This window comes from Lepidochelys kempii, chromosome 18 (assembly GCF_965140285.1).
Source record: "Lepidochelys kempii isolate rLepKem1 chromosome 18, rLepKem1.hap1, whole genome shotgun sequence".
In the NCBI taxonomy this organism is placed as follows: domain Eukaryota; kingdom Metazoa; phylum Chordata; order Testudines; family Cheloniidae; genus Lepidochelys; species Lepidochelys kempii.
Genome location: NC_136397.1, coordinates 23,322,439 through 23,349,484, shown reverse-complemented (window position 1 = coordinate 23,349,484; position 27,046 = coordinate 23,322,439). Strand labels below are relative to the sequence as shown.

Genomic DNA, 27,046 nt, shown 5'->3' with positions numbered 1-27,046 from the left:
CAAGAGCCAGTGAACGTGCCATCGACGGATTGATCGCGGCTCTGGGGCGCCCTGGCACAGGGGAGCTGTTTGTCACCACCAGCAGCCCTGGTCAGACCTGTCAACCCCTCCCCTCCTTGGGGCTGTTGGCCGCAGCCGTCAACACCTCTGGGCTTTACTAGCCACTGCGTGGGAGGGTGGCTAGCATCCTTCCCACCCCTGCCAGCAGACTGCCCAGGAGCCTCCCACCGGGAGTCTGAGCCTTGGGACGGACCAAGCAGCTGGGCTAGGGATGGCAGATGGACACTTGGCTCTGGGGGGAGTGGACAGGGGCATCTTCTCCACGTGTCCTAGGACCTGAATCAACCACCCCCTCCTCCCGCCGCACCACGGCGCGCTTCCTGGGCCTGCTTACTGACCTGGGGGGCCGCACAGCGGCCTTGCTTGCCCACAGAGCATTGGAGCTCTGCCCGCAGCCCTGGCGTGGAACTAGGACCATCACCACTCACACAGCTGAGCCCTGCTGCCCTCCCGGGCGCACCCAGCACTATGGTACACCAACCCCAGGGAGGCCATGGCACCTGCGGCAGGGGGGAAATGTCTGGCCCCCCAGCGGGGAAAGGTGCCTTTGAAGTGCCTCCCTGTCCCAGTGGCGTCTCAGGACCCTGCAGCATCACGGGAATTACCTCTTTTTTCAGCACCTCGCTCTCCACGTGGCGCAGGTTGTTTTTCGCTTGCACATACATCTCCGCCGTGTGCTGGGCCTCGGGGGGCTCTGGCGCTGGGTAGCCGGGAGGAGGCGGTGGAAGCTTGGAGTTGGGGGGTGGAGGAGGAGGGGGGAAGCTCGGGGGAGGTGGCGGGGGCGCCTCGCCCTCCCTTTTGCCATCCCTCGGCCGAATCTCGGGGTTGAGCATGTCCATGTACGTCTGCATGTCCGTGATTGTCGTCTCGTGTCCCCCTGTAGGAGAGATGAACCACGTCAGCGTCGGCAGCCGGACACCGGGGCTCTGTCCCGCAAGCCGCTCCGCCTGCCTGGCAGCCATGGCTACAGCTCCTGCCCCGGCACTCCGGGCAGCAGCCCCCGGCTCACAGGCAGGGACTCTGAGGCCTTGGATCACAGAGTGTCCTGAACGGCTCCCTGCCCGCGAGCAAAGATCCCGGGCGCTGCAGAGGGTCCCTGCAGCGAGCAGAGAGCTGTGCTCCCATCCCAGCTCCGCGCGGCACAGCGAAGAGGTGGTCTGAGCCTGCCCCCGGCCTGGCCTGGCCTATGCTGCTGGGTCATGTTGCACACATGAGGGGCAGCACAGAGGGGATCAGCTTCCGGCCTCGGCCAGTACGCGCTGTCCCGAGCCAGCCCTGTCCTGTTCGTCTTGTTTCCTAACACCCAACACCAACCCACTGGGCACCATTTCCAGCACCGGAACCAGCTACCCTGGCCCTGTTGGCAGGCTGCTGAACGCCACCCAGAGAGGGCTGGGGCCCAGGCCCACGCTCACTGCAGGGTGTCTCAATAATCCAACAGGGGAACAAGTTCTACTCAACCAAGCTGGGGAGCCCCTGTGCTGCAGAGAACCTCTGGGCTCAGAACCCAGTGGGCAGGCAGGAGACAGACGTTTTGGGAAGGTTTGAAAGGAGAAACGGCCTGAGCCCTCCCTGTGGCTCCCCCGGAGGCAGAGACGTCTGGGGAGCATTTCCTAAGTCCAGCCTAAGTCAGAGGGCAGATGTGCCTGCAAATTGCAAAGGGAGAAGAGAGAGGCTGTGGCTGTTAGACATGGAGGGGCTATGGTTCATCTACTCAAAGCCCTTGGCACCCTTTGTCCATCACACAAACAATGCGGCTCAAACCCACGTCTGACAAGCAATAGGAACCAGGGGATGCTTTTAATAAAGGCCCTGAAAACAGGTTTTTAATACAATAAACGCTCCCCTCCAGTGCCAAGGGCCCTCAGCAGGGGCCACTGGGCTAGCACCGGAGACCCACGACTGGTTGGACTGTGACTGTCAGAGAGTGACTGGTGGGGGGCAGCTGTGGGAATGGCGGGTCTGTCTGCCCTGGCCAAGCTGAGTGAAGAGCAGCACGCCTTTAAACAGCATCAGTTTATCAGATGATCAGCATCAGTCTCTCAGCAAGCCACTGAGAGAGCTAATATCTTCCAGGGCCGTGTCAATGTGCTCGACTGAATTCAGCGGCACCTGGCCTTGTGACCATCTACTGCCTGGTCCTGCAGCGGGCTCCCTCATTAATGGGGTCCTTTTGCGGGTCCCTTGGCAGAAGCGAAGCCTAAGTCTCCTTGCTGATCCCACCCCTCCCCTGACTGTTGTCATGTCCTGTCTCATCTGACCTGGAGCTGATCCTGCCCGTATAGTTTGGTGTTGTGCTTCTCCGGGGCCCCTCTCCCTAGTCAGCACTGCAGCGGGGAGTGCATGTGCGGGACCCTGGCCCACCTGGGGAGTGTGTGTGTGCCTCCGGGCAGGGACCACATCTGCAAAGTGCAGATCACCCCCAGGGCACTGAAGCATTAATCAATAACAGCAGCAGAAATTCCACTGGGAAACTCCGTGCGTGCCAAGCGCTGGCCACAAATGACTTTTGACCCCAGAACTTAGCCCAAGAGCAGCTTCATTTATGGAGCCCGGAGTCTGTGGCTGGAAACACCCCAGCACTGGTTGCATTCAGGTGGTTTAACATTCCTGGCCCTGGGCCGGGGGAGTGGAGCTGACGGGCCTGGCACGATGCAGGCGTGGCGATTCCACCAGATGGCAGTGAAGAAGTCAGTGCCCACCCTGAGTATTTCAGCCGCAGCAAAACACTGAGTGCTCCCGCATGGCAGACCTGGCTGCACACAGGCAGTGAACTGGACACGGTGCTGGCAATGGTGCCGAGATAGCAAGCGTCCTCCCACCCCTGACACCTCGTCCCTCCTTCTGGCAAACGCCTCCAGCTGCTCAGAACGGCAGGACAGGTCCCTGTCTCTCCACATACCAGTATCAGGAGCAGCTCTCGTTGCCATCTGAGTTACACTGACTGGGATTCAGCACCATATTTCTTGGCAAAAATGAGCAGGGGGCCCGGCTGGCAGGAGGCAGCATCGGAGTCCGACCGCCGCAGCACTGCAATGTCCAGCCAGCCCCAGCTCTCGCCAACTCCTCACCCGCGCTGCACATCTGCGCGGACAGGCCCCCGCCGCCATCTCCCAGAGAGCTTGGCCCGTTCACGCCGTGCGCCTCAGCCGGAGCGCTCCCACACCCGCTCTGGTTGTTGTGATGTATCTGAGGAGCTCGGGGCTGCCCTGTGGCACCCCCTATCAGGAGAGTGGCATGAACGAGGGGCCAGCGCTTTGGCACTTCTTGGGGCATCGCAGACGAGAGACAATGCCAGGCAGGTCACTACAGCTACTGGAAACCTTGTGCAAATCCTTGTCTCCTGATCAGCTACAGCCCAGAACCACCAGCCACATGGCCAGCCAAGTCTCACGCAGCATTAGACATTTCTCCAGAACAGCAGCTCCCGCCGTTCCTTATTCACCATCGCTGGCCCTATAAGCAGTTCAGCCTCGGGGCCTGTCGATCCAGGGGGCAGGCTCCCGAGGGAAGAGCTAGCACCAATACCCCCATTACCCGTCCCTCGGGGGATGTCTGCACTACAGCTAACATCTGCGGCTGGCCCGGGCCAGCCGCGGGTGTCTAACTGCAGCGTAGACAGTGCAGACCCTCGGAGACATCCAGCCTCACCTCTTCTGACCCACGCCCAGAGGGCTGTGCCATTGTCGTTAGAGGGGCAGAGACCTGGATGTGAGCAGGGCCTGGGGGGCTTTGCAGTGCCCAGCTCTGGCCCCCAGCCCTGCCCGCTGCTTTCTCTTTGCAGCCAGACTCTGTGCTCCAGATGTTTCTGAGCAGTAGCTTTGTGAGAGCAGAAGGAGCCTGTTGCGGGGCCGGACTTACTTGAGCCTTCACCCGCGGGCTGGCTGCTCCTCTTGTCCCCAGTGCTGGATTGGCTTGAGTTACAGGAATCGTAGTTGGAGAGGGTGCTGGTTGGCGAGCCGAGGTCGAAGTGAGCCTGCTGCGCAGACATGGTTGTGTTGGGGGAAGACATGCCGGAATCGGGTTGTTTGAACTCCAGCTCGGCCGAGGGGTCTCGGGACAGGACTCTGTGCTCCATGCTCTGCAGGCCAAGCACACGCAGGGGTTAGTCACAGGCAAACACTGCGGCCAGGAATTCACTAGCATCACTTTGTGCCCATGGTGGGACCTCAGCACCCAGCTCCAGAGAGAACCGGCAACTGAGCGGCACCGGTTGGAATCAGCAGAATCCTGCCTGGGGCCACTCAGAGAGACGCGCCCGGAAAGGCCCTTGCTTTCGTAACGCCCAGAAGTTTTATTAGCTGACAGCAAATCTGCTGCCTGCTGGCTCCAAGTCACACTTCATAACTAGAGATGGACTGAACCCCAGAGCAACCAACCCGAGCTGCTGAACTCTGGGGGACCTGCCTAAATGGGACTTGCCTGGAGCCATCAGGGCAAGCCCCACGAGCCCGTGATGTGCCATCCTGGAGGGGATCCAATGAACTGTCTGTCCCAGACCCCCGGTGCTGCTCACACCTGCTCCGGGGGGAGGCACATGAGCATCCACAGGCCCAGGGCCTCTGTTCTCCAAAACAGAGGAAAAATTTCCTCCAGTGAGTAGCCCGGCAACCTGCGCACTGTGCCCAGCTCCCCCCTCTGTGGGGCCTGCACCCCAGGGACTGACTAGACCCCAAAGCATGAACTTCCTGGCCCTTCACTGACCAGAACTGGATTGATCTCTCTTTGCTAACAGGGAAGGGGCATACAAAGTGTTTGCAGGGATGGAAGCTCCTCCTTGGCCTCCCTGCAGTGAGCGGGTCAGACACAAGTGCCAGAGCTGTGGAGAGAAACCCCCGGGGGGTGCTTTGCTCCCCACGTTTTATACCAACTGCCTTTCACTGGGCTGGCGAGGTGCCCAGCATGAGGTGCAGCAGGAGGTGTCCGTGTCACCGTGGGTTAGACTAGAGACCGTAACCGCTGCCCCGCTGAATGAGTGACACGGCAGAAGCGGAGTGAGCGTCTCAGGGCTTGTCTATACTTGAAAGGCTATGACGGCAGAGCTGCGCCACTGTAGGGGTCCAGCATGGTCCCCACCTCCACCCACAGGAGAGGTTCCCACCGGCTCAGCTAATCCACCTCCACGAGACAGCTGACAGATGAATTCTTGTCGCCCTAGCGCTGTCTACACAGGGACTCGATGGCTTACCTGTGTCGCTCCAGGGTGTGGATTTTTCAGGGGTGCAGTCCGCAGATCAGCCAGACCCTCCCCCCAAAGATTCCAGTCCCCGCTGAGAGCCAGCAGGATGCCACACACTCGCCTCAGGCCACGTGGTGATGTGGGAGGACACCACGCTCTCAGGGGAATCTCCTGCTCCCTGAATCCCGCACCGGCCAGGGCTCTGGCAATGCGGCAGCTGCCCCTGCCAGCAAGGGCCCCGCACCCACAGACCCTTCCTGTTCTGGGAAGCTGGAGGCAGTGAGCATGGTCCTGGCCCTATGAACAAACAGCACCTGTGGGTCTGGAGAGCTCCGCCTTGTCACTGAGAGGATGTGCCAACAGACAGGACTTTGGTGAGCAAAGGGTTAACGTGCAGGGAGGTGAGAGCTGCCCAGCCTCTCCTCAGTCTCGCTGCAAAAGGCCCTGAGAGAAGGTGCAGTTTCCATCCCCTGAGAGGGGGCACAGGAGCCCCGCCCTCTGAGGGCCGGCCTGGCACCCTGTGCTGCGCCTGGCACCCTGGCACGGCTGCAGAAACACTTGCACTGACTGGGCAGAGCTAGCAAGGAGCCCCCATCCTCCTGCCCCTCCCCCCCCAGCACCCCAGAGACCCAGCTTACGTTGCCTGGGCTAATGGTTGCCCAGTGGCTTGGGGACGCTCCTCCTCGGCGGCCCGCTCACCCGCTGTGGCACAGGCTCACGGAGCAGCCGGGCACAAGCTCATAACCAGCAGCAGCCTGGCTCCCGCCACGGGGCCAGTACACGTGCCACAGGTCCTCAGGGAGCCCCCGGGCAACCGTTATGCCCGCTGCTCAGGGTAACGTCCAGCTGCCAGGCGCTCATTGGCCCTCGTAAATAGCAAGCCTAAGTAATACTGGTTTCCAGGAATGGCGTCCTTGGAGTCTCTGCAGAGCTGAGCTGGGGCCGGGAAACACACCAAGGCTGCTCAGCTCCTGCAGCGTGGCTGGGCACAGCGTCCCTCGGGAGCTGGGTGTGGTGCTCCCACCCCGCAGCAACAACGGGCAACAAAGGGGCCCGGCAGCAGCCGGCAAGTCACCAGCAAATCAGCTGCTGCTGAGCACAATGGGCTGGTGGAAAATCCAGCAATGAGCAACGCGGCAGTGGGCTCTGCAAGGAGGGAGGCCAGGGGCCCTGGTTCCAGTGGGCTGGGGGCCCCGGGACCTGGGAGTGGGCGTGTCTGTGCACGGGAAGGGCCCTGCTTCTGGAGGGAGGGGCAGCGCCTGCAGGTGGCTCCACTGGTACATGGCTGGCACTGGCTGGGGGGCTCTGGCCATCCCCCGCTCTCTGGCTCTGGGCTCTACGGGTGAGTTTGGGACACTGATTGAGGTCTGGCAGGAGAGGCAGAGCCTATTGGTGCTAGGAGAAGGCACTTGGCCCAGCTGCTACTGAATGTCCAGCCCTGAGCGGTTTCTGAAGTCCGCTCCCCTGTGTCTGAACTTAGCAAACGTGAGATAAAAATGCAACCAGAGCCATGCCCCTCCTGGTACTCGTGTGCCCCAGCCCCTACACCAGCCTCTGCCTGCCTCTCTGCTCCACACTCTTCCTCGTGCCCGCCCCGGGGGGCACCTCTCTGAACGGGGGAGCCAGAGCAAAGGGGCCGCGTGGCGGGAGCTGGCAGCGCGCGGGGCCGCACCATGTTCTCGACGGTACGGAGGTACTTGGCGCAGTGGCTATGCCCGTTGTAATCAGCGAGGTCAGCGGCCGTGTAGCCATCCTGGTCACGGAGCCCCAAGTTGACACCATTCACCACGAGGATCTGACAGCACTGGAAGGAGATACAAGGAAGGCGTGATGGAGGGTTTGGCAGGGGCAGATCCCACTCAGGCACGATCCAGCTGGGGGAGGGGCTGCTACACACCTGACCCAAGATGAACCTGAGCCACACTCGGACTGGGGTGGCAGGGAGGGGGTGAGGCCAGACCCCACTCCGTATGGTGCGTCAGAACAGTGCCATGCCAGGATCTTACACAGGGTGGTATTGTGCTGGTGTGCCATGGCAGGCTGATACTGTGTTGGGCTGCTATAGCTGGGTGGTACCGTGGAAGGGCGATACTGTGGCAGGGTGATACCGTGGCAGATTGGTGCTGTGGCAGGGCAATGTTGTGCCAGTGTGGACTGGTGCCGTGGCAGGACGGTGCCGTGGCAGGGTGGTGTTGTCTCCATGTGGACTGGTGCCGTGGCAGGATGGTGCCGTGGCAGGGCGGTATTGTCTCAGTGTGGACTGGTGCCGTGGCAGGGTGGTGTTGTCCCAGTGTGGACTGGTGCCGTGGCAGGGTGGTGTTGTCCCAGTGTGGACTGGTGCCGTGGCAGGATGCCATCACTGCCCTCACCCTCTGATATATTTTCATTGACTGGAGCTTTCCCAGTGCAGAACCAACTCTTGTCACAATCAGATCTGCCCCGAGGCAGCTCCATTTCCTCCCACAGCTCAGCCCCCCCCCAGGGCAAAGCCTGCAGCAGCTTCGCTCTGTGCTCCACCCGCACCACACTGACCTCCAGCTCTCCGTTCTCAGCTGCGTCGTGCAGCGGTGTCCCCCCCCACTGGTCGGTGGTGATCTCTCCCCCGTGCAGAAGCAGCCAGCTCAGCACTTTGGCGTGGCCGCGGCTGGCAGCAAAGTGCATGGCCGTCGCCCCGTCATCATCCTGCTCCGACAGGCTGATGCTGGTGAAGCTCATCTGTAAAATGGAGAGAGGCAGCATGGGCCAAGCCCTGTCCATGGAGTGACACTGCAGCAGCCAGGACCCCAGCAGCATGGCCTTCTGACGGACAGCAGTGCCTGGCGCCCCTGGGCCAACGGAGCAGGAGCCTGGAGTCCCCGGCAGCTCGGGGGGGCGCGCCGGCAGGGCGACTGGGGCCCGTCTGCACCAGAACGTCAAGGTGAGCCTTAACCAGCGCCAGAGGATGCGTGGCAGGCACCCGGTGCAGGAGCGGCAGCCTGGGCTCAGCGCAAGTTGCTCGGAGCAGGGGTAACCAGCCCCCCGCCAGCTGTTTTGTGCTGACCCTGGTACTCTCGCAGAGTCAAGGCCAGTTCAAGTGACCCCAGAGCGAGCGGCCGCTCAGACCAGCCCTTCGACAGGGTCTGGGCGGTGCCCGGCTCCGAGTTCCCGCACGGCCGTGGGCACGGCCCTTTAATCTGTAGCAGCCTCAGCTCCCCGCGCCCCCTGTGACACTGGGTGCAAATTCCACGGGCCTGGAAATGGGGACGTGACCCAGCCCGGGGCTGAGCGCCCCCCGGCACCATGTGCAATTACACCGGCGTCGCCAAGGCAAGCTCCTGCTCTCAACCCCGCCCCCAAAGCCCCTCCCACCCCGTGCCCAGACCGCCCTCGGCGCGATCGCCTGCCAGGCGGCCGTGGCTGCAGGGGCCTGGCACAGGAAGGACTCACCAGCCAGACGATGACGCTGTTGTGGCCCATCTGAGCAGCCGCATGGAGCGGGGTCATGCCGTCGTTGGCGCGCACGTGGGGCTCTGCCCCGCAGTCCTTCACCAAGTACTGGATGATTTCCAGGTGGCCTTCCTGGCAGGCTAGGTAGAGGGGAGTGGCACCGTTCTTGGTCTGGGCACTGACACTGCTGCAAATGAGAAGAAGGCAGGCAGGGGAGCTGGTTGCTTTAAATCTCCTTTGCCCCGCCCCAAACGAAGTCACGCAGCCGGGGGAAAACACTGCTCTGGGTTCCTGGGTCTCAGGCGGTTGTCAGCAGGGATGGGGAGATGCCTCCTGCCCTGTTATGGCATGACCCAGCCTCCCGGGTACAACACACTGGCTCAGCTGCCCTGCGCCCTGCTATGGGGTGACCGCCCCAGGGGTCTGACACATTGTGACGGGTTTCCAGGTGCCGTCCGGACCAGCGAGAGGCTGTGTCAACCCTTGCCTGTAACCCTGGGTGCCTCACAATGCTTTGCCACTGCATCTCCCAGCCTGGGACACTCCCAACCAGCCTACCAGCGTGCAGGTCACACCCTGAGTCAGAACCGTCCCTTGGGTAGGGCGAATCGGGGAGACCGCTCCAGGCCCCGCACTTTGGGGGGCCCCGTGGGCCAGTGCAGTCGGTCCCGGAAGACATAAGTGTGGGAACTAGGGGAGCAGGGGACGGGTGTGGGGCTGCAGCACCCCCGGGCTCCAGGCTGCCGGCCCTGCACACCCGGGGATCTGCTGCTGCCCCACGCCTGGGGCCCTGATGCCAATGCAGAGTGGGGCACCCAAGCCAGTGGGGGCTGATTTGTCCTGGGACCCGCATCCCCCTAGGGAAGGCCCTGCCATGCCCTGAGTGTCTGTGTAGCAGACAGCCCTGGGCCAGCAGCTCCGACCCCAGCAGCCTGGCTACAGTCCCACCATCCCCTTCTGGCTCCCTCCAGCCTTGGTTGCAACCAACAAGGTGACTCCAACACACTCCCCATCCCGAATGTTCCCCAAACCGTGTGCTTTGCAATGGCCAGCCCTCTCTTGGACAGATCAGAGAAACTAAGGGGCCCTTCATTCCTCTAAAGACACAAAAGCACATCCAGCAAGGTTCAGTCTTTGCCTAAGCAGGTTTCTCATTCAGTTCCCAGAGACTTTAAGCCCCCTTGGTCCAAGGACCCATCTTTCTCAGCTTGCAAGGGTATCTGTCTAGTGATGGATGCCAGGATGGCTTCTCTCCTGGCTTATGTCTTCCAAAGTTCAATGGACTTGTTTCAAGGGCAGGATGACCTCATGCTGTTCTTCCCTTTCTGTGGGCTTCCTGTCCCCGTATGATTTCTGTGTCAATGGAGCTTCCACTGTTTTCATTCCACCCTGCTTAATTTACACAGGAGACAGGTAGAGAGCTGTGACTTTCCCTCCTGTGGGAGGGAACCTCTTTCTCCCTGTTTGGCCACAGACTTTAAAGCATAATATCATTCAGTAACCCTCTTTCCTCATAGAGCAACATTATGGACAAGTCCCAAAGATATCAGCCACCAGCGTGTCATGAATGTTCAGAAAAGACCTCTCTCTATCCACTGTTGTAGTACAGTAATATGGGATACAATCATTGATTCAATAGCTTATCACTAGAGTTCCAGCCCCCTTCCCCCTCATCTTTATCGACCAGTAAATCTTTGAAATGGATTCTTCGGAAAAGTAAAACTACACTGCAAAATTGTGTCAACCTAAGGTACATCTGCATGGAGCCACCGCCGTAATGAAATGGCTTTTGAGTGTCCACATTACACTCCTTGTGTCGAGAGCGTGCATCCTCACCCGGAGCGCTTGGACCGACAGTCACGGCTGACGTAAGCGACGCAGGTTTGCACGGACACTGCATCCCCCTAACTACATTGACGTTGACTCTGACCACTTGTGGAGGTGCAGTTATTACATCAGTGTAAAGGGGTGGGTACGTCGACGGGAGCGAAATCTTAGTCTAGACACTCAGAGTTAGGTCAACAAGCTGCCTTGTGTCGCCCTAGCTCGGTAGTGTACCAGGCCGTTGTCTAGTCAACCTTGTTGACAACTCCTCCTGACACGCCTGATTTAAACGCACTGTAGTGATAATTCCAGCATGTAGCCACCACTCCTTACACCCACCACGTACATACCTCACACACAAATATTAATGATCAGAGTTATTCGTTTTCAAATGAAACCTCACAAAGCATATTCCGTACAAAGATCATTACAATAGTGTGTAGGGTGTGACTATAGGGGTGCTTTGTGTCACACACAACATCACTTAATTGCCCTCTCTAGGGGCTGGTCTGCATGGAGGATAAAAGCCTGCAGCAGCTACCAGACTTACCCCTGTAGTTCTGGTGGAAGAGAGCTGAGCTTTCTAGTGGTCCAGGCCCTAGGTTCAGTCCCTGCTGACCCATGGCAGGGGCTGTTACATGTTCGTTGGGATGCTCGCTGCTCTGCCGGGGAAGCCACTGAAGGGGTTGGTGCAGAGCTTCCACACCAGTTAAATAATGCCACATCCTCCCAGACATTTTGGGATTCCCAAACACCTCCCAGGCACGTGCCCCAGGCTGCCTGGACATGCACACGCCCCACACCACTTGGCTGTGCTGGCAGAGAGGGCACGTGGGCTGGAGATGCCTATAGGGACACAGGCACCCCAGCAGGAGAAGTGGCCAGGATAAGGCCAAGAGCCCGGGGAACACGAATCGGGGAGGGGAAAGGATAAATCTCCAGTGAGGGGCTGAGCGCTTGGATCCTGTGGGGACTGGCATGACGTGATGCCCAGACAGGCCGGGCACAGGGAAGGATGCAGCAGCTCGCTGGAGATGCTCAGGGCAGGCAGGAGCCAGGAGGACAGAGAGGCTGAGAGGGCCCTGTTGCAGACAGCAGAGCACATGCCACAGGCAGGGGGAGCAGCCTCCCCTGCACTGCCCCCACCCAGCCGTCCTCCAGAAGGGAGCGCCATGTGTGACCATGGGGGGGTGCATTACGCCTGTGTTAGCCCCCAAGGCTAACACCCCTCTGCTCTGCTCTCGCTCGGCGTTTCCCTTGTTCCCCGTGCAGATGCAGCAGCCGCCACAGGAGGTCATCCCGTTAATAAGTGTGCTTAGGCTAATCTCGTTCCTTCGGCTGTTTTTGGACACTGCAATTTCGCAGTATTTTCAAATAAGCAGATTAGGCGTCCAATAAACACAGACACTGCGGCCGGCCCTGCCCATCACAGCAGAGGAAGAAGCTGTAATGAAATAATTGGGATGATGAAGAACCCACCCAGCAATGTAATTGTGATGAAGCGGGACTGTTCTTAATGTTTGCTCTGAATATTGTGGGGTTGCCTAAGTTTCCCCTAGGCAGTTCTGAAGTATCTAGGTGGTGGGGTAAGGGTGTATGATCCTTGCAGAGCCCTGGAAGGCAGGTGTGTGCAGGGGTCTGGACACAGAGAATGGCCAACACCCTGTTTCCTGGCAACTGATGGCCTGGGCCCTTCCCCTCTGCAAAGTGAGAGCTAAAGGGTTGGAGAACAAAGGAATCAGGTGACGGGAAAGGGACAAAGCCCAGAGGAGGAGGGGCTGGAGAGAGTTTCAGTTTGGGCTGGCTGGGGACATGGAGTGAAGGGCAGACGTGGTTGTCTGGCTCACTGCCCCCCAAAATGGACCCAGCTGAGGGGTCCTGTTCTCTGCACCTACAAGCTCTGTTTTAGACCATGTTCCTGTCGTCTAATAAACCTTCTGTTTTACTGGCTGGCAGAGAGTCCTGTCTGACTGTGGAGTTGGGGGGCAGGACCCTCTGGCTTCCCCAGGACCCCGCCGGGGCGGACTCGCTGTGGGAAGCGCACGGAGGGGCAGAGGAGGCTGAATGCTCCGAGGTCAGACCCAGGAAGGGGGAAGCTGTGTGAGCTGTGTGTCCTGAAGACAGGCTGCTCACAGAGAGGAGGCTTCCCCAGAGTCCTGCCTGGCTTCGTAGGGAGCAGTTCCCGAGCATTGCCCGGGGACTCCATGACAGTAATTACTTGGGCTGGTGGCTTGAACAATACGCCCAACCCGAGTGTTAGCAACGAGAGGAGCTGGCAGAATCGCCTCAGCTCTGGGATTCCTCCGGCTGGGTGCAAGGCGAGGCCCCCATGGCAGCGTGGGCTCCCCCTCAGCTCACAGCTCTGGTTCCCTTTCAGCTGGGACCCAGAAGTGCAGCAGAGAGTGAGCTGAGGGGGGCAAAGCCCGCCAGCCCGCCCTGAGTGTCCAGGCTCGGTAATGGGCCGGTTTGAGGGCCGCCACTGTCCCTGGCTGATCGGCTCGGAGCAGGGCTCCGCAGGGCCTGCCTCAGACACGCTCCGCGGGGATGTGCTAATATGGTCATGAGCTATTTTTTAGGCTTCTGGCACTTCCGTACGCAGTCTCATTGGTGCCCCGGCCCTGACAGTGCCGATGGGCAGGCGGTGTTCAGAGCCCGCAGATCCCCCCAGCCCCATCCTGTCGCAGCGAAGCCCCGTGCAGCCCTGCCGTGCAGTGGGGCAAAGCGGCAGCGTGGCAGTGGCCATGGGCATGAGGGCCAGATCCCACACTCCTTCCACCAGCACCGCTCCCGGTGCCTGCAGTACGGACTGCGGGGGGAGGGGCTGAGAGGGTGGCGGGTCTCCGTTCTCCCTCCCCAGGGGAAGCAATTGGCTGCATGGAGTACGACTCCACTTTGAGACACGCTGCTTTTGCAGGGCCCTGCACTGCGCAGTATCACGCAGACCACGGACGGCTGGGCAGCCCGCTGTACGACAGGCCCTGACAGCTGGCCTAGAACTGTGAGTTTCGCCCTGGGAAAGGGGAGCGAAGGAGATGCCAGCGTTGGGCACAAGCACTAGGCAGCGGCGAGCAATGCCCCTTCAACTGGGAAGGCCCTACGCCAGCTGGCACAGCGAGGGGAGCCTCCCATAGCAAGGGCTCTTGAGACGTGAGCTCAGCTGGGATCCAGGAGCAGTTGCACCACACAATGGCTGGCATCCCTCGGGATAGCCGGCCATGAATGCAGGACACCCGCTGCAGCTCAGGGGGCTCATCCAAACGGGTCCAAATTCAGGCCTCGCCCATCCCCCAGCACACTCCACGGGTTCAGCCTGGCACTGAGCTGACCAATCCCATGACGTGTTATTGCTGGGGGCTAATGCCAGGTGGGGACACAGCAATGCCAGGGCATGGGAGGTGCTGCCCAGTCAGGCCCTCGCCTACAGCCCGGTGCCCCCGAGTCCACTGGCAGACACAGGGATTGACCAGGATTGCTGGGGTGGGGTGCAATGAAGCACAAAGAATTCCTTCACTCCAGCCCCCTCCCCAGGCCATGCCCTGAGCACACCTGGCCCCCAGGCCCAGCGCAGGGCAGTGCCACCCTTGGCATTTTCCCTGCCAGCGCTAGAATGTCTCCCCAGCGCCACCTGCCCGGAGCCGGGGTGGCGGGAACAGTTCTCCTCCTCCTCTGAGAGCGGGACCAACAGGCACGCAGAGCGGACGGCTGGGCCGAGGCTACGTGGCAAGCCGGCAGCACAGCCCGGGAACAGAGCTGCCACGCGGCAGTGCCCTCCTTGAGCTAGGAATGGGGGGAGACCCCTCCCGACACACACTGCAGCAATTCTCTCAGCAGTTAACCTGCTCATGGAGGGGTGTTCTGCTCAGCCCCACTCGCTCCACCCAGAGCTTATTCTGAACACCGTTCTCCCAGGGAGCGGTCTCTGGGCTCAGCGGCCTGAAAGCCACGGGGACCTGTTCAAACTACCCCAGCACTCACAGAGGGCCAGTGAAACTCCCTAGGGCAGTGCCCAACTCCGAGAAAGCCGCGCTTGCTATCCGCTGCGTCGGGGCTGGGAACGCCGACGGGCCAGGCCTGCATGGACCCAGCCTGGGTCCCAGGGATCACGGGATGCCGCTCTGCTGAAGGCAGGTGCCCAGCGCTCAGCACTTTACCAGGAAGAAATTCCCCCAGTGAAAGCCCTGTGATGTCAGGATAAATCGAGACCAGTGGGCTACCAAGGGTCTGCTATTAGTAGCCTGCTGCTAACCACTGGTGGCCAACAATCCTAGGGACAGTATCTAGGCGGTAACTACACTCAGCTGGGCTACAGGCTGTCCTCAGGTGCCAGGCGCCCCACTCCCTCCGTCCCCCGCCCCTTTTCTCTCTCCACTTGCTCATGCCCAGGTCCGGCACCACATCGACCCGCGCTAAGCGTACAGTTGGCAGCTCCCCTGCACCTGAACTCACAGCTGCAGCCCATTGCTCCTGAGGATTTCTTTTCAGCGCTCTCCTACGGCTTCCTTCCTCCCTCCAGTGCACATGGCTGCAGGTTACCCGCCCCAAGGCTGCAGAGACTCACGCGCTCACAGCCTGCACCACAGGACAGCACTAGAGCGGTGCGAATCCATCGCCCAGCTGCAGCCACAAGCCATGGCTGCAACTTTGCAAATAGACTGACTGGCCCCAAAAGGGCACATTTATTCTGCACAATCATTAGAAGCAAAGAGCTTTGGGCCAAATCTATCGCCGATGTAAATCCCTGGGATTCAGTGAAGTTGCACCGAGCATGACTCAGCCCGCGGTGCCCGGTGCTTCCCTGCCCAGGCCTTGCCTCAAGTCCGGGAACTCAGAGCAAGTCGCTGTAGGACAGAGAACTCCAGCCTGCTTCCCTGTCTCAACAGGGGGGTGGGCAAATGGGCTGTGGCTGGGATTGTAAAAGCTCCACACAAGCGATCAGGCGAAGCCCATCCTGCCAGGGAGGGGGCCTGGCACTGCTACTGAGCAGGCTGTCAAGCCACGGTGCGGCTGGTAGAGACACAACACAAGAGGAGGAAAACCGGCCAATGTATGGGGGGGGGAAGGGAGGGGCAGGAGGCGACGGCTTGGGGGAGCCAGGGAATAGGAATTTGGTGATTTCCCCTTCAGCCCTAGTTGTCACCACTGAGCCGCTGCTTGTTGGTGGGGTCTATTTTAGGGCCTTGGGCGTTACACCAGGGACGAGGCCAGAATGTGATGTCGGTGCACGGTCTCCTGTAGGCCGTGGCAGGTGGGAAGGGAACTGGGCCCCGGAGGTGGCACTGAAGGTAGTGGGGGATGCAGAGAGAGAAGCAGCCGGTCACTGGGTCACTGCCATGCGCTCTGCATGGGGTTTGAGGGAACAGGTCGGGACGGATGCCAGGCTGAGAGCAGCTCCAGAGAGGACCGCGGCCTGCTCAGGATAAACCCGCGGCAGGCAGCGGGCAGCAGCATCACAAGCTTCACCCATAGCCGCCCTCCTGATCAGCCCGGGCCCCTGCACAGGGGTGCCTCCTGCTTGCACGTGTATCCAGGGCGCTCTGCCAACCGCAGCCCCACTGCCCAGCAGGGACGGTGTTTTCCCGGGTGTGGAGACCTGCTCAAGGGGATCTGCAGCCACCACCCAGACTCATTTCCTAGCCGGCCGGCGCTGGATTTCATGCAGCGACTGGTGCTAGCTCCGACCAGCCCAAGTGCCACGCATGCTAGGAACACACCTGGGGGGCTGCCAATTAGAAACCAGCCCTTGGAGCCAGTGGCTCTACAGAGCCCCCAGAATACGCTGGCTCTGGGGCTTGCCACAGGGAGCTGGGTCATTGAGCCCTCAATAAAAACCTGTTGAATATTTTAAGAAGGAAGAGCAATAAATACTCTGCTCTGTTATCCAAAAGATCCCAGGCACCTTAATAATTGATCCCTGTAACTCTGAGAAGGGCTGAGGCTGCAGCTGAGGTGCAGCGGCTGCCCTGGACCCAGGGCTTGGGCGACCTGTGGGGAGCACAGTCACTGCTTCCATGTGTGGGGAGCTAGCGGGAGGGGCAGGGTCTCGTGCCCTCTCTGGGCGGGCAGGCGGTGACACCTCCAGGGAGGCTGGAACCAGCCCTTTGCAGTCAATCAGGATGGGATGTTCCGCCAACACCCCTCCCCCCGTGCCCACTGCCCCACGCCCACCGCCGCCCCTGCATGCCAACAGCTCCTGCCACCCCCACACACTGCCACCCCGTGCCCACTGCCCCACGCCCACCGCCGCCCCTGCATGCCAACAGCTCCTGCCACCCCCACACACTGCCACCCCGTGCCCACTGCCCCACGCCCACCGCCGCCCCTGCATGCCAACAGCTCCTGCCACCCCCACACACTGCCACCCCGTGCCCACTGCCCCACGCCCACCACCGCCCCTGCATGCCAACAGCTCCTGCCACCCCACACACTGCCACCCCGTGCCCACTGCCCCACGCCCACCGCCGCCCCTGCATGCCAACAGCTCCTGCCACCCCACACACTGCCACCCTGTGCCCACTGCCCCATGCCCACCGCCGACCCTGCATGCCAACAGCTCCTGCCACCCCCACACACTGCCACCCCGTGCCCACTGCCCCACGCCCACCGCCGACCCTGCATGCCAACAGCTCCTGCCACCCCCACACACTGCCACCCTGTGCCCACTGCCCCATGCCCACCGCCGCCCCTGCATGCCAACAGCTCCTGCCACCCCCACACACTGCCACCCCGTGCCCACTGCCCCACGCCCACCGCCGCCCCTGCATGCCAACAGCTCCTGCCACCCCACACACTGCCACCCCGTGCCCACTGCCCCACGCCGACCCTGCATGCCAACAGCTCCTGCCACCCCCACACACTGCCACCCCGTGCCCACTGCCCCACGCCCACCGCCGACCCTGCATGCCAACAGCTCCTGCCACCCCCACACACTGCCACCCCGTGCCCACTGCCCCACGCCCACCGCCGCCCCTGCATGCCAACAGCTCCTGCCACCCCCACACACTGCCACCCCGTGCCCACTGCCCCACACCCACCGCCGCCCCTGCATGCCAACAGCTCCTGCCACCCCCACACACTGCCACCCCGTGCCCACTGCCCCATGCCCACTGCCGCCCCTGCATGCCAACAGCTCCTGCCACCCCCACACTGCCACCCTGTGCCCACTGCCCCACGCCCACTGCCGCCCCTGCATGCCAACAGCTCCTGCCACCCCCACACACTGCCACCCCGTGCCCACTGCCCCACGCCCACCGCCGACCCTGCATGCCAACAGCTCCTGCCACCCCCACACACTGCCACCCCGTGCCCACTGCCCCACGCCCACCACCGACCCTGCATGCCAACAGCTCCTGCCACCCCGTGCCCACTGCCCCACGCCCACTGCCGCCCCTGCATGCCAACAGCTCCTGCCACCCCCACACACTGCCCCATGCCCACCGCCGCCCCTGCATGCCAACAGCTCCTGCCACCCCACACACTGCCACCCCGTGCCCACTGCCCCATGCCCACCACCGCCCCTGCATGCCAACAGCTCCTGCCACCCCCACACACTGCCATCCCATGCCCACTGCCCATGCCCACCGCCGCCCCTGCATGCCAACAGCTCCTGCCACCCCCACACACTGCCACCCCGTGCCCACTGCCCCACGCCCACCGCCGCCTCTGCATGCCAACAGCTCCTGCCACCCCGTGCCCACCACCACGCCTGTCGCAGGCTTCCTGGCCAGTGCTTCCAGAGCAGCATATGGATGTGCAGGCAAAGGGCCCACATGTGGGTAGCACTTAAGTGCTCTTCTGTTTTTTAACATTTTAAATCTGTTAATTAACTCACGGCTAATGGCACTTGACCGGATTAGCTGCTAATCGTGTGAATGGGCACATTTTAAATCCATAATTGCCAGTTCCCAAGTAATCTAGAATGGGTTAATCTGTGCAGGTTCAGTTTTGCTTAATGCAGCCTATGATTTGGGCCTATCGGCAAATTGAATGTGTGAGTGAAGTGCTTTGCCATATGCCAGTGACCTCCGGATTGTCTCCGCACCAGCTGCTGGGTTTTGTAGCTCTCTCTGGTCTGCCCATGGGACACCCGGTCTGTTTAATACCCTGGCAGCACTGACGGTCTGTGCTAAACCCACCATCATCCAGAGCTGCACCCGGTGTTGTCACCTCTTGGGGGAGATGGGTGGGTCATGGTCACTGTGTTGAGTGAACCTGCACAGGGCCTGACTCTGACCGCCTGCTGGTTTTCCTCTGGTGCAATTCCTTTGACTTCAGCCTGGTTACTCCTGATTTACACAGGTGGCAGTGACAGCAGAATCTGGCCCTGGAGCGCTAATATCACATTTGCTGGGGCTGGTTCTGAGCGTGCTCAGGTTTGCCATTTCCCGTGGGCAGAATGTGAGCAATCCAGGCGCAAGAGCCAGAAGGGCATGAGGAACGAACCGGCAGCTCTGTTCAGTGGAGATGCTGGGAAGGACTCGGGGGAATGCGGCCTCTGCAAAGGGCACCTGGGAAAGGGTACACGGTGCAACACTGCTCAGGTGCAGAAACCTGGGCCATGAGCCTGGCTTTGGAAACATCCCTGTGCGCACATGGCTCGACTGCTCGGTTCCGACTGGCGGCGGGCGCTGCCCAGCGGGAGGCGGAAGGGGTCAAGCCGTTATCTGAAGTACAAACCCTGCGCTCCACTTCACAGACTCCAGGCTAAAAAACAACTCCAGCAAAACATTGGGGGATGGGCTGGATTATGACCCAAGTTTTGGCAAATGGGGACGGGCCTTTCTTCTGCTTCCCAGACCCTGGGTGAAAGGTGCCCCTGCACTGACTGCTGGGGAAATTGAAGGGCCCCGGAAGCAAAGTGTTGCCATTTTGAACAAGGTAAAATGTCCTTTTGAAACCCCGAAACGGCATTTGCTGCAAGTGGCAACTTTACGTCTGGGATGAAATGTGCCAATGACCCTGCGAGGAGCTGGCGCTGCCCAGGAATGCCTGGAACTCGCTGTCCCCATGGGTGAATGAACAGCTCTGAGTGCTGATCACGCCCGGGCATTTCAGAGCACGCTCCACTGGGGGCTCCTACTCCTTCAGCCCAGCAGGGGCCCTGCTGCCATTCAGATACGCCATATCGCCTCATTGCACGAGCAGAAGGAGCCTGCTGCACAAGGTACAGCCCTGTGCCTGCTGCCAGGCTAACAGACTGCGGTAAATCGTTGCTTAGGGGACCTGCTCCGTTGTGCTGGGGGTTCGATAGCTAGAGTTGCTCTGAAGTGGCTATGGGCTGCAAGAAACACGGGGGCAAAACTGGGCAGGCGTTGCCCAACCCCCAGGCAGAGCACAGCTTGCTCTGCACCAGCTCCAGGAGGCGACAGTGAGACAAGCAGCAGCCTCAGAGCCGGAACAGACACAGTAATGGGCAGTGTCATTATCAGCTGGGTCGCTGCAGCCTGCGGTTCGAGACCCCCCGCCTCCCCTTGCTGCAGCTCAACGGGAGTGCTTGGGAGCAGCTGCCAGCGCAGTGGGGGTTTCCTGTCACCAAAAGAGGCAGCTCTCCGGGGAGTGGTCCCAGGCCTAGACATCACCCCACTCCCACTGGAGCAGGTCTGAAGTGGTGCAAGTTTGTCCTGTCCTTCTGCGTGGGCGCGAATTTCACCCTAGTAGGGATCTCCAGCTCTTTCCGCCCGCAAGGGGCGAAGCACGTGTCCAGGAGCAAAGGGAATCCAGTGGGCATCGTTCTCTCCCTGTTTTCATGCTAGGCTGCCTCCGCCAACCCAGCGTGGCAGGCTGAGACGTGCCATGTGCTCAGCGCCGGGGGCTGCCCCACTGCCTCCGGCCTACACTGAGACAACCTCTGAGGCCACGATCCCCGGACAGGCCCAGGCTCATGGCCAGGGCCTGCAAGAAGCCTGGAAGGGCTGGACTCCTGCTGCTCCCCAGGACAAGAGGGCAGCCTCTCTCCTGTGCTCCAGAGAGCTTGTCCCTGAACTTTCCCTTCCTTCGCTCAGGCCACGAACCCTTGTCCTACCATCACCCAGGCTGCTGATAATCCCTCCCTGCCTCAGGCTGCTCCCCTGATTCTCCTGTATCTGAGCTGCTCAGCAGAGGGGTCTGCAGCCGCTAAGGGGGAGCAAAACCAAGGGAGGTGCTACATAGCCAGGAGGCAGGGGAAGCATCCCAGCTGAGGAGAGGCAGGGAGCAGAGTTAAAGGAGGGGAGGGGCAGAGGATTGCACCAGATTCTCCTACAAATAATCAGGGCTTATCCTCTGCCAGGGGAGTAGGCCGTGTCCCCTTCCCCGCCCACTCCCAGACCACAGGGGCACATGGGCGAAGGAGAGCCAGCCCTGGCCCTCCATCCAGGTTAGCTTTCTACAGGTTCGCTCTGCCGGTTACCATAGTGATCACAGCAAACAATGCGGGATGGAAACCAGCCACTTGTTCCCAGCGATGGCCACTAGCCAAGCTGATTAAGAATTAACGAGACAAAGCCTGCAGCTTGAGCCTGTGGCAGGGAGCGGGTTTAAAGTGTGCAGATTAGGGGCAGGCTTAGGAGGCCCGAACCAAGAGAGCTCCATCCAACGTCCTGAGACTTAACGGAACTAACCTGGTAGCGGCGGGAGTGCAGCAGCCTATTAATAACTTAAATTACTGTTGCTAATAATACTAGTTAAATTCATTTAATCGTTAAAGTTTAATGCATTCTTCAGGCTGGCCCCAGCTTGGGGACAGCATGTAGGCGGGAGCTGGCTAATGTCTCCAAAAGCAAACCTAGGGGTCTTTACGTCTCACTGTTTGCTGCAATAAGCAGCCCTAGAATACAGTCTCCCCAGTGCAGAAATAACTCAGTAGAGAGGGCGGGATTGGCCTGGTCCTGCTCTGAGCGCCACAGTCTGGCAGCTGGAAGCTATAGTTCATTTCGGGGTTCAATGTGTCAGATTGGTACTTAGCAGCAGGTGCCCATAGTGAAGGATCCTTTAGAAATACAAGGGGCAGACCGCTCATTGGCACCCATGCCACCAGGTGAGGCCAGACAGGCCAGCAGGTCCACCTTGTACCCAGGAACTCTGGCACCTGAGCTCAGACGTATGCCACATTCTGGAAACGAGCCATTGCTCGGAGGGCCAGGGAGTGCTTGTTGGGAATGCTTCCCCTTGTGCCAGGAGGTAGAGGGAAAGGTGGCACCAGCATCCCAGCAATGGAGTCTCTCCTGGTAGCTCAGCCTGCAGAAGCCCAAGGGATTGGCTTTCTGGGAGCAAAGAGCATGAAACCAGCATTTCTGGGCTGGCCCAGCAGCCTGCTGGCTCATGCCCATCCCCCCTGAGCATCTCACTCAACCCAGGCGAATGAGATCTGAAAAGCCAGACCCACCCCCACCAGCTATTGTCCTGTGGCTTGGCTGGTGCAACAGACACTCAGAGGGGCGGGGAGTCCCACACACTCGTGCTAGCAATTGGCACACCGTAAAGAGTCATTCAGAAGAACGTCCCAGAGCCTGGGTGCTTCTCTGAACTATCAGCCGCTCTCCCGTCGACTTAATGAATCCAGCCCCAACAAGCAGAGATAGCTGTGTTGCTGGGAGAAGCTCTGTCCACACAAGCACTTGTGTCGGTGTAACTTACATCACTCAGGGGGGTGATTTATTCACCCCGCTGAGCCACATACATTCTGCCGACATACGGTGTAGGGTAGCCTCAGGGGCACCCAGCACGTGGGGTTGCGTACCTGACCATCTCGGCTAATAGCCATTGGAGGACCTATCCTCCATGGACTTATCTAGCTCATTGTTGAACCAAGTTATACTTTTGTGTATACTTTCACAACATTCCCTGGCCAGAGGCTGACTGTGCATTGTGAAGTAGCACTCCCTGATGTTTATTTTAAACCTGCTGCCTATTAATCTCAATGGGTGACCCCTGTGTTACGTGAAGGGGTAACTAACACTTCCCCATTCACTTTCTCTACAGCAGTCGTGATTTTACAGCCCTCTGTCATCTCCTCCCCCAGTCGTCTCTTTTCCAAGCTGAACAGTTCCAGTCATATTAATCTCTCCTCCTGCTGAAGCTGTTCCAGACCCTCAGTCATCTGTGGGCCCTTCTCTGTGCTTTTCCCAATTTCAATATATCTTTTTTGAGATGGGGTGACCAGCCCTGGGTGCAGTATTCAAGGTGTGGGTGTGCCGTGGGTTTATATAGTGGCATTAGGATATTTACTGTCATCTTATCTGTCCTCTTCCTGATGGTTCCTAGCGTTCTGTTAGCGTAGTTAGGTTGCCCAGCACTTTCCATTAGAAGTGCCTGTTTGCAGTTGCTTATGACTTTGTCACGCTATAACCATTTGGGCTGAAATTTTCCAGACCAGGCATCTGCCTCAAGCTGTTTCTTTGGGGTAAATTTCAGCAAAATCAGTTCAGCCATGTCCATGCTCTGCCTTGAGTGCAGGGGACTGGACTAGATGACCTCTCGAGGTCCCTGCCAGTCCTGCACTTCTATGAAAAACGAAATAAAGGAAAAATATGGTTTGTTTGGTCAAGGTTAAAAAAATTTTTACAGCTGTTTTGTTGAGGAGCTTCACGTTCCAGAGCAGGCCCTTGAAAAGCAGCAGGGCAGGGGGTGAGCATGGGCTATTATTCTGTGTTCAGGAAGGCTCCTGTCCCTGTAAAAATCCACCAAATTTGGCCAGGTTCTGAGCTCAGAAAATCAGTTCACAAAAGCTCAGGCAGCATGGCGGAGAAGGAGGAAGTAATCTGATGTGAATGCAGAAGGTGGGGGCAGGGGTAAAGCCAGGTGGTGGGTAACAGGAACAAACTGGAGGGGGCAGGGGGCAGGGTGTGTCTGAGTGTCTGTGTGGGGGGGGGGGGAATGAGGGGGCAAAAGGGTCTGTAGCCACTAGAGAACACTCCTGTCCAGAACATGGAATGGTATCCAGGATTCCTGAGGCCCAACGTTCCCCTGCTGCCTGGCAAATGGTGCGGCTCATTGCCCTCTCGTGACTAGTCCACAGAGAAGATAAAAACCTTCTACTACTACCAGTTACTGATTTCCTCAGGTGCAAAAAGGAGCCTTAATTCTGGCATTTCCTAGCTTCTGGGTGCTTGACTTTGCAGCCTTTCCTGGTCTTTCAGCACAGCTTTTGTCTGCAATACAGATACAAACACACTGTCGTTCCTCCCCATTTGAACTGTAACGCTGCAGCCTGCCCGTTAGCTGGTGTTGCGGCTCCCAGAGGTAGAATTTCAAGGCTTGTAATGGAGCCTCCCATCGGGCAGTTGGCAGGAAGTACTGTGAGCACAGCAGTAAATAATTGATGGGATTTCTTAACTAAAGGCGGCAGGTGCTCACAGCAAAAGTAACTGCAGGAGAAGCATAAAATTAAATGTAAAAGGGCTGTGACCAAGAAATGCTTAATTAAGAGCCTACTTAGCAAAACTCCGGGACCCTTCTTCTGTTGAGTGAGTTGGGGGGGGTGACTGTGAAGTCTTTTCCCACTGATAACTGGGGTTTTGCCATATCACCTGCATGGATTTTGCTGGGAGTCTTACTACATGGACAGTCAATGATTCCACTGCCGAGCTTCCCATTTGTAGTTTGTGAGTTTGGTCTGGAACAACCTCCCTGCCCCAGTGGAGCCCCTGACTCTTTCCAGCTCATCTGCGTTGCCTTGCCCCGTCCCTAACTAGGGCACCATGCGTGCAGCCTCCTAGTGTGCTCCCTCGCCTGTCTGGGCTCAGGTGTTTCGCCTAGAAGCTGCACAGCGAGCTCTGCACTGCCAGCAGCCTGAGACACTGTAATCCACTTAGTTTACTTGTATTTACCTGTATGGGTTAATCTGCTGGGAAGGGTCTGATTCCCTGTGCTGGAGACAGTATGTAAACGTAAAGGGCACGGGGTGCATTTGTGCAAGTCATGCTCGTTCTGGTGCTCCCACAGTAGCATGGGCATAGTCAGGACACTACTCATTCAGTTGTGAAAATCCGATACGTTTGCACGCTGACCCCATTTCCGGCCCCCAGGGGAGCTGACTATAGCTGGAATTCAGGGAATATTCAGGTCAACGCATTAGCAGCAGCTGCTGCTGCGCTGCTCTCAGATCAGTGGATTGCAGGATGAACCTGATCCGCAGGCCGCTAGTCCAGGGCAGCCAAGGAAAGGTGCACACACATGTTGCATAAGACTTTGCAGGCAGTGGCTGCACCAGGAGAGGGTCCTGTTAAAGTTTTTGCCTGAACACACATTGGTCCCAAAGCAGTGACGGCGTCTGAGAGCAATTGCCATGGTTACTACAATAATTGGTTAAGATTTTACATTAAGGATATAAAATATACACAAAGGAAAGGCTGCTGCTTATGGGAAAGCAATCAGGGTAAATTCCCTCTTGATCTTAACTTCAAGCTCTCCAGCTGTAATAGCCAATTCGTGGGGTGGAAACATTAAAACCACATTTTGTTGTTCATTTAAAAGAGAAAAATATTTTGGCCCTTTCCTTTGTTTGTACAAACAGAGTCGTGATGTGTATAATAGACAGCAAAACGTGCAAAACTACTCCAGACACTCCAGCGACTCTGTCTTGTCAAGGAACGTGCGCTGGTGACTGTCTAACCAACCTTCTGACGTGTCTTTGTGTTCCTTTTGCTCCATAACACACCCAGTGCAGAGATGAGATTCTGCACACACCATCCGTCGGCAGAGCAAAGACCAAGTGGTGTGTCCCCAGGGCCAGAGTGGTGTGTCCTCTGGCCCATCACCTAGTTCGCTTCCCAACCTCAGTGAATACTTTAGTGACTCAGTGGCTTGGCTCCATACCTGTGTACGAGACCTTACACTGACTCCATGTGCGGGAGGACAATGCACAGGGGGGTTCTAGAGCAGCCTCCTCACCAGTCATCTGTCATCAACTAACGGGTCAGCTTCAAGCCAGCAAAGGCTTTGCTCTCACTAGATCTCGGTTCTTCCAGCCTGCGTATGTAAAAAGCGGCCGTAGCGAGCCCATGCTATCAAACCCCTCATGAGGCTTGTGCAATGTGGCTCTGCCAGCGCTTCCGAATGGAAACACTCGAGGGGCCTTAGCACGGCTCAGAGCTGGAGCTCTTGATTTTTATTCTTCCGCAGCAGGGGTACGCAGAATGTAGCCAATGAGTCACATGCAGCTAAACCCGAGGGAGTCCAGCACACTCCTGTCACATTGGCAGGCAGGCCCGGGGCTCGCAAAGTTTCTATAGTCAGGCTTGCTGTAGCGATCTGCTGGGGAGCAGAGACCCAAGCGGGCTCCGGCAGGGATGGGGTTAAAGCATCTCTTCAAAAGCCAGTGCATTCTGCTAGCTAGCAGGGTGGGGGGCAGCAGGGAGCCTCATTAGCAGCAGGCAGCTTTCCAGGAGGGCCAGAGCCTGGGAGCAGTGGGACGGGGAGCTCTGGAGCTTGGCTGATAGGAGGCACAGATTAGACCTGGCTGCAGGAAGCCCTGTTGGGTGGAGGTTTGGCATTTAAAGGGCGTGGGATACTTTTACATTTGCTATCTTGGCTTTCCATAGAGCCTGGCTATTTAAACTTCCCCTAGCCAGTCAGAATCCTCTCCTGGCCTAGCTATTGCTGTGATCACCTCACACCCCCAGACCCAAGGTTTCAAGCACTCTGAGCCCCCCCACGCCAGCTGCTGCACCCACAAGGATCCTGCCTGCCTGAGCACTACCAGAGGTGGACACACAGCTCTCAAAAGCTTCTGCAGTGGCATGCGAGGCTGAGTGAGGACGTCCCTTTGAGAGAGCAGCTGCAAAATCCGCCAGTGGTAAATATTTCTTACACAGCACTTGAAGAATTCCCTCCGTTCCTGTGAAAGCAGGAAAAGTGGAGCAAGCCAGGCTTCCTGCTGCCCTTACAGCCGTTCTCACAAGGCCAGGCTGGAGTGACACCCAAATGACGTTCAGATTCATCTCCTCCTTGTGAAATGGGGAGCATTTCTAGCCTCAAATTCTAACATTCGGCCTGAATAACCGATAACTCTGGGGCTAACCTCAGACACCTGCCTCTGCTCTCAGAAGCCAAAGCCCTGCCATGCCTCTCTCTCCTACCCACAAATATCCCCTTCTCCCCCACTGCTTTTGGGGTAGACCCAGAACAGACAATCCTGGATGTGGGGGGTTGGATTTGTTATTTTCCATGCGTCTGCCTGTGGCAGAAACTCCCGTCCTTCCGCCAGCCATGCGAGGGACAGAGGGCTGGCTAGGCCAGGCCAGATCTGGGATCCAGCCTCCAGCACACACCTAGGCCTGATTCTTCTGAAGCAGCCAGCCCGCAGTGACACAGCCATCCCAGGAATTGTGTTTTCCACATTGAGGCCTTTTATTCTAAGGCCCATTTCTCTAGGGCGAGGGGAGGGGGAGCACTGCACAGGTGAGACAGCCAGCCCCCAAACAGAGGGCAATGCTGCTACCCAGTGCCAGCAGGCTCACTCCTCCCTACCCTTTCCACCTCCCACCCGCTACCCGAGGGGCTGACTCTCCTGATTCGATTGGGGCCTCGCAGAGGGCTGGGGGCAGGAGCCTTTCGCCCACAACCCCACCCAAAATCCGTCAG

At 58.9% G+C, this 27,046-nt stretch overlaps 1 protein-coding gene across 2 annotated transcripts in view; it reads right to left on the bottom strand.

Moving 5' to 3' along the window:
* The window catches only part of ESPN (espin), a 78,467-nt gene that overhangs the window by 40,506 nt on the left and 10,915 nt on the right, over positions 1 to 27,046 (bottom strand). For both annotated transcript variants that reach the window (XM_073316602.2, XM_073316603.2), the window contains exons 3-7: positions 8,666 to 8,852; positions 7,772 to 7,954; positions 6,912 to 7,043; positions 3,922 to 4,141; positions 666 to 937 (exon numbers count right to left, since the gene is read on the bottom strand). In XM_073316602.2, coding sequence (XP_073172703.1) covers positions 666 to 937; positions 3,922 to 4,141; positions 6,912 to 7,043; positions 7,772 to 7,954; positions 8,666 to 8,852 — 994 coding nt within the window. The remainder of the gene's footprint in view (positions 1 to 665; positions 938 to 3,921; positions 4,142 to 6,911; positions 7,044 to 7,771; positions 7,955 to 8,665; positions 8,853 to 27,046) is intronic.